The sequence below is a fragment of the Rhagoletis zephyria genome, unplaced genomic scaffold (assembly GCF_001687245.7).
Source record: "Rhagoletis zephyria isolate East Lansing unplaced genomic scaffold, Rhagoletis_zephyria_1.1 Rzeph_scaffold_03703, whole genome shotgun sequence".
In the NCBI taxonomy this organism is placed as follows: Eukaryota; Metazoa; Arthropoda; class Insecta; order Diptera; family Tephritidae; genus Rhagoletis; species Rhagoletis zephyria.
Genome location: NW_016160786.1, coordinates 11,263 through 18,241, shown reverse-complemented (window position 1 = coordinate 18,241; position 6,979 = coordinate 11,263). Strand labels below are relative to the sequence as shown.

Here is a 6,979-nt window from a genome sequence, read left to right as displayed (position 1 = left end):
GCGCCAGTTACCTTCAGCCTAAATTTCTTTGTTGTCCTGCATTTTATCGCAATGTTCGGGTGTCCGTTTCATTGTTACACAAATTTTCGGGTTAGCTGCGGGTGTCCGAGTGTGGTGTTCGCTTGTGCTCAATTTATAGCGAGGGTGATCGAACAGACTCGTTCGTAACCAAAGCAGCTGTCGGGTATGCATCTCGATCGAACACATAGTAGCCGAGTGTGGCGTTCGCTTGTGCTTGATTTTTAGTGAGTGTGATCAAAAAGGCTCGATCATACTCAAAGCTGTTCTCTGATACGTAAGTATGTATGTCAACTGCAGGGATGTGCTAGTAGCGCGGAAGGCAATACCCCAAATTTCAACACTACTGGCGTAAACTTTTCTTATAGTTTTTCACATTCAATTACACAGCAGGCACTCGTGTACATACATACATATGTAACTGTCTACTAACCAGCATACAGATTTCGCAGAGAAACTTACTAACTTTATGACACACATAAATCTCGGCGATAAAAGCGTTGTAAAAAAATGCTTAACCAGAGACACAATCGAAAAACTTTGCGAACAAACAAAACAAAAGCCTAGAAATGCGAGTTAGTAGAATTAAATTTCACGCCTGTAAATGACACGCGGCACAGAAAACACAGAAAAGCGGAAAAAAGCACTAAGTGCATTGCGGCGGGCCTGCACATTGTCAGAGTGCAGCAAGAAGCCGAGAACAATACAGATGTGACTTTTCGAATTGGAATGCGAATGCGAACTTGTGAATGTGAATGTGAATGTGAATGGCATTGTGTGACGCCTTTTTCTTGTCGGCAATGGCAAAAATGCTAGTAAACTCAAAGCGCACAGACAACGGGACAAAGGAAGATGCAACTTGCTGGCTTGTCGAGTGTGGAGTGAATTTTTCCCCTATTTCGAAAATAAAGCTGATATTAGCCACTTGGTTTGCAGGTAGAGTGGCTTAGAATACTGGGGCTACTTGTGAGTGTGCAAACAAAATCAGCAGTCATTTATTTGAGATCTGGCCAAAAGAAATTAAATTAAAAGTGAAGTAACTTCCGGCAACTTTAAGCGCAGCCAGATATTGTATGTATGTCCATTAGACTGTATCAGAAAAACAGTTCGCCATCCTGAGTCTAAGGTATTTTGTAAGACAAAACGAATGTTTTATTTTTGATTGGCTGAACGTGTAAACCCCTTTTTATATATTTTTCGTCATATCCTCGATATTTACAGTCGGATCTTAAATTAAGATTTCTCGATGTTTTGTCTTGGAAGAGACAATTGTTTTTTCCTAAAATTCTTAATCTTAGTCTAAATATTAATCTTAATCCTAATCGTAATCTTAATCCTAATAGTCATCTTAATCTTAATTTCAATCTTAATCCCAATCTTAATCTAAATGTTAGTTTTAATCTTAATCTTAATCTGAATGGCAACCTTAATTCTAATCCTAGTCTTAAACTTAATCTTAATATCAATCTTAATCTTAATCTTAATCATAATCATAATCTTAATCATAATCTTGATCTTAATCTTGATCTTAATATAAATCTTCATCTTAATCTTAATCATAACCTTAATCTTGAACTTAATCTTATTCATAATCTTAACTTTAGTCTTAATCCTGATCGTAAGCTTAATCTTAATCTTAATATCAATCTTAATCCTGATCGTAACCTTAATTTTAATCATTATCTTAATCTTTTATTAACCTTAATATTAATCTTTAATTAACCTTGATCCTAAACTTAATTATTAACTTAATCTTAATCTTATTCATCATCTTAATCTTAAACTTAATCTTAACTCTTATCTTAATCCTAATCTCAATCTAAATCTTAATTCATATCTAAATCTCAGCCTCAATCTGAGTCTCAATCAATCTTAGTCTAATATTAATCCTAGACATATTAATCTCAATATTAATCTTAATCTTTATCTCGTTCTCGGCCTCACTCTTACCCTCAACCTCAATCTGAATATCAATCGAAATCTTAGCTTTAATCGTGGTTGTGCCCCCGCCATCACCTCCGTTTTGCTGTTTTTTCGTTTCACTGCAGTTTGAAATTTGATCCCAACGAAATTTTTTTGTTTGCTTGTAAGGTGGTACGGTCTAATGTGCATGCCTACATACACAGGTATGTACATTTGTTTAAACATCCCACACCAAATCGCATATGTGCATAAATAAAAGTCTTCTTAAGGCCATTTGAATGCACTTTAAATGCGACTGGCGCTTGCATAGTTTAGGAGTTTGGTTAGCAGCCAGTATGCCCAACTTTTGTAGTTTGATTTTTCTTTGTTTTTTGATTTTTTGCTTGTTTGAGTTCGCTTACATTCCTTTCATTGTTCTTCTTAGTTTGTTCTTGTGTCTTACTTACCGGTTGACAAGGTTGTATGGCAATCTAAATGAAAACAGCTGCTGGCAAGACAATCAGTACGTAAAATAGTCTGTGTTACTACGTCTGCACATGCGCAGGTACATACATACCCGTAAGCGACTGATTGTTGCTGCCACAAATGCACGGGCACTTACCATGCATACATACGTACAAGTAATTTGCCAGACGGTTGAATAAGCTCAATAACTGCCTTGCAAACTTAGTATTCGGTCTTAGGATTTTAGTACGTCCGTCCTTAGCCCCAAAAAGCTTCGGTCGACCTTCAACTGCAGTCAATGAACGTTTGGCATTGTTTCTTGTGGACTTCTATTTGCACATACCTATGTACATACTTTCTACAATCATCTGAAGTGCAATACTTCGCTTCTTTTGTTTGGCTTGCTTAAATCTTTTGTCCTCAAATTCGTTGCCGTTCAAGACTTTAGTGAACTATATTCATATATACATTCGCTTTTTTTTACAAGGATAATCGTCGGTTTGAGATATAATTTGCTACCTTAGAATTTTTGTGTGACCTAAATGTCACACGTCACATGTCAGCTGTTGCAGGATGACTTAATTCCACGACGCTCAAGAGCAAAACAGATAAATTCAAATGCCTTGATCAGCGCCCTAAAATGCAAGCACTTCAATACCAATTGGCAACTCTACATTGAACCATTGCTGGATCTATTTACCCGCATTTGGGTGTTAAACCACAGTCACTACGATACCGGAGTAATGCTCACTCGCTTGACTTGCCCTGACTTGCTCGACTCGCCCTGACTTGCACTTGCTTAACTTGCTCAACTTGCACACTTCTGATTTCTCACCAATTTGTTCATCTTGCTCGTTTCGCTGGAAGAGATGATTTCTCGGCTCGCTCAACTTTCTCAACGAGGGTGATGATGGTTGGGTGAAGAGACCTACAGTTATATGCTGCCTCTGAACGGCAGATAGTTTAATTTATAACCGTTTTGATGACTGTAAAACACTCCGAGGCTTTTCATTATTCGCCGAGGGAAAACACTTTTTTGAATTACCCGACCGTGATAACTGAGCGAGGTTCAGCGATTATGGTAAACAGAGAAACTACTTATTACAAGAAAGTAAAAGATTACATCCTCTTCTCCACCTAAGCTAGGAAATCATTATAGACAGTAGATTATTGCGGATATTGAATGTGGAAGAATGTGTGTGGTTCAACCGGCTTCCAATGCCTAATAAACTAGCTGGAATACGCTTGGTCTTTCCCCTCGACTCATTCTATGGATCTACATAGCGGTCTGTAGAACAATAATGCTCTATGGTGCTTTGATAAGGTGCAAGAAAACCACGCTTACCATTTCCTTAAAAAAAACACTAACACTACATGCCATCCATTTTAATGTTTTCGTATTTCTTTTAGTCTGTTTTAATTCTACAATCGGAGCTGATTATTGGGTGTTAAAGAGCTCCGGTGTGTGAATTGAAACACAGCAGTCCCATCTGCTCAATGAAAGCAAATACCTAGCAATGAGTTTTTCCTACCGGCAGTCCCGGCGGACCCAGAGTAAAACAAGTTCGTTATGTTTCCTAACATAATTTAACGAAAACTTGCATTGCAAACTAGCTTGGAAGTAGCTGGAGGGCTGAACAATGCATTGAGTGCTGCATGGCTTTCTCTATAGATACGTCAACTCCTCTTCCTCCACCTATTTTCCACATCGCAGTCGATGGTCTAGATGATTCCGAATACCTCAGCTTATAAAACCCAGGCATGTTTCCCAAAAGACAAATGAATATTGACTCCGTTATTAAGTATTCAAAAATATATTTTTTTTTTAATTTTGCACTCATTTGTTTAATGAACAAATTACATACCCAAATTTACCAGTCGAAAGCATAAAGCCTATCGCCATTAGGGTGGATATTAAAGCGTCAAAATTTAATGCACAGAGATTTTTAAAGCAATTTTCTATACATACTGTACAAGTGTAATAACTAAATATTCGAAATATTTTATCAGATCGGTTAGTTCAACTCACCAAAGGCGGTTTATCGGCCATGCGCCGACAATTATTCATTTCCGTGGGTGAATTATCCTCCTCCGAGCTGGGTGAGCGCGGCACGGCCAGTTGACCGGGCTGAAGGTGGTGGTGTGCTTCCAAAGGCGGTTCATTGCAACTGTATGAGTGAAGAGTAAATTAGTTAACTATTACGTATAGTATATATGTACATATGTATGTATATAAAGCACTCAAACATGCCTTAAGCTAATTTGTGGCAGTAAGTGTATGGGACGTCGTCCTTGTGTGGGCGAGACATGCGACATGGGCTGTTCGACGCGTAAACGTATGTCCTGCATTTTGGCTGCGAGAATTCACCCAAAAAATTTACCCAAGTGTGTGCCCAAGTATTTCGTATTCCTTATAATGTTGAACGAGCTGCAAAGAAAACAGACAAAAAATTTGGAAAAGAATATAAATTAATGCATGTTGCAAAAATTTGCAAGATATGCAAGAATTTTCAAAACTACTAAGTCTCTTAATGCAAATATTCCACCCTTTACTTATGTTATTGGCAAAAAACAAAAACTTGTTAAAAAATTTTGTGTTGTAAATAATTTGTCCAAACTTAAGCGCCATCAAACTTCAGTGCGCAAACTGCGAAGCATTCAGACGCATAAACGAGAAGTTTACCTTTTGCTTTTCTCTAAGTAGTGTTACAAAACTTTTTAAACTCTTTTAAGTACTTGCAAATTTTCAAAACAATGCTTCAATTTTACCAAGAAGATGAAGTCGAACAACAATGGGAGAAGAAAATGTGAAATAACAACAGCAGACAACGGATTTAAGCAAAGCAACAACAAAAATATAATGTTTTCAACGAAAATTTGTGCGTACATATGTATGTATGTACATTAGGGTGGTCCTTAAAAAAATCAAATGAACGATTTTTTTCAGTGTCACGCCTTCACATATAAATTTTGTTCCCGATTGCAGTCGATTAAGGCGTGTCGCAAAGTGGTCACAGGCCTGCTGCCTTTAAGGACTCAAAAAATTAAAAATATGTTTTTTCATTTAATGCCCAAAATCGATACTACTAAAGTCAAAGATATCACATATAAATTTTAGTCCCGATTGAAGTCGGTTAAGACGTCTTCATAGGGTAATCTGAACTTTGACCTTTGTGCGACCAGCCTTAACCGTCTCCAATCGGGACCAAAATTTATATGTGATATCTTTGACTTTAGTAGCATCGAAGTAGGGGCTTTGGAAATCTGATGTAAACATTTGCTGCTTACTTTTAAGGACCACCCTAATGTACATACGTTGTTATGTTTGGTTGACACGTAGATACATTCTTATATACAAATTTCGTAGTTTTTAGACATCCTGCGTGCCTGCGGTTCTCAGTGGTAGCAAATTTTGTGGCTTGTCAAAGTCTTTAACTTCATTTAAGTGGCTCTATGGGTTTTGGTGGTACTGCGTAGCAACTCTTTAGCACCACGGAGTAGCTTTTGTAATAGTTTTGCAAATATTTGAGTGGTATCGTATTTGAGATTTTGAGACTGGAGGAGTGTAGCGTAAACTTTTCTAAGCAACGCCAGCAAATGGGGAATACTTCCACAAATATAGAATATCGCTTTTCCACTGGACATTAAGGAAACTGGAAGCCACCAGGGACTAAATTAAAAAAAAAAAAGAGTTCGGTCAGTTCAAGCCCCATTTAACGAATTCAAGTCAAAGTTTTTGCTTAATTGACGAAACGTTGTTACTGCGAAGTGACGAGGACCAACCTTCAGGTCACGCTCTTCGATGAAGTCACAGGCAGTGGTAAGGCCGATCAAGAGGAGTGTCTCGAAATCGAGTCAAAGCTTTATGAAAATATGTTCGAAAATATTTCGCTGGAGACTTCCTAGGTAGGTGATCCCTGCTGAAGAGGTACCTAGAAGATCCAGGGCCCTCTTTGCCTAACGAAGATTACAATGGAGACCGACAAAGTGGTGCGTCTCCAACAGCAACAAAGCCAGGAAATCCGCATAGGTAAAAAGCTGTTATTCGTAATGAGAACAGCAAATCTTAAAATATTCGGTTCTAACGCGCAAATTCCCGAAGCTGATGTAGAGGAGATCTAAGTAAGTCTTTTTATGTTCCATCTTGTGCTAACCGCTTATAATCGTCATCCAGTTGGAGCTGATAATGGACACAACTGCCAAATATTGTCAGCATACTTAGCACAGGATAGACCGTCTTCGCCACAAGAAGTCGACTGGCAGGAACTAGTCAATTTAAAGCTCGATCTAAATTCAGGTCTTTTAATAAAAAGGTAACACTCCTATTTAATCTTTTCTAGTACTTCTGAGCTCTGTCGCTGAGCAGAATTCATCTAACGTTGTTAACCGAGGGGGCTTAAAGACCATCCGACCCGAAGATGAGACCCTCTCAGGTCAGCTTTTACTTGTACTTTTTGAGATGAATATCCCTGCGAAGGTTTCTGCTCTCTTTTATGTATATATTTCCAGCTGTTTGAATACGGCCTTCGGAAAGACCTTTACGAAAGCAGGCCCGTAACATAAGGTTAAGAAAGCACGCACCACTTGGTGAGAT

The 6,979-nt window shown here is 38.1% G+C and overlaps 1 protein-coding gene across 1 annotated transcript in view; it reads right to left on the bottom strand.

Annotated features, from left to right (window-relative positions):
• Positions 1 to 4,809, bottom strand: part of LOC108369483 (uncharacterized) — an 11,943-nt gene extending 7,134 nt beyond the window's left edge. The window contains exons 1-2 of the mRNA XM_017624601.1: positions 4,637 to 4,809; positions 4,415 to 4,553 (exon numbers count right to left, since the gene is read on the bottom strand). Coding sequence (XP_017480090.1) covers positions 4,415 to 4,553; positions 4,637 to 4,734 — 237 coding nt within the window. The 5' untranslated portion in view covers positions 4,735 to 4,809. The remainder of the gene's footprint in view (positions 1 to 4,414; positions 4,554 to 4,636) is intronic.
• Between the last annotated feature and the right edge of the window lie 2,170 nt (positions 4,810 to 6,979).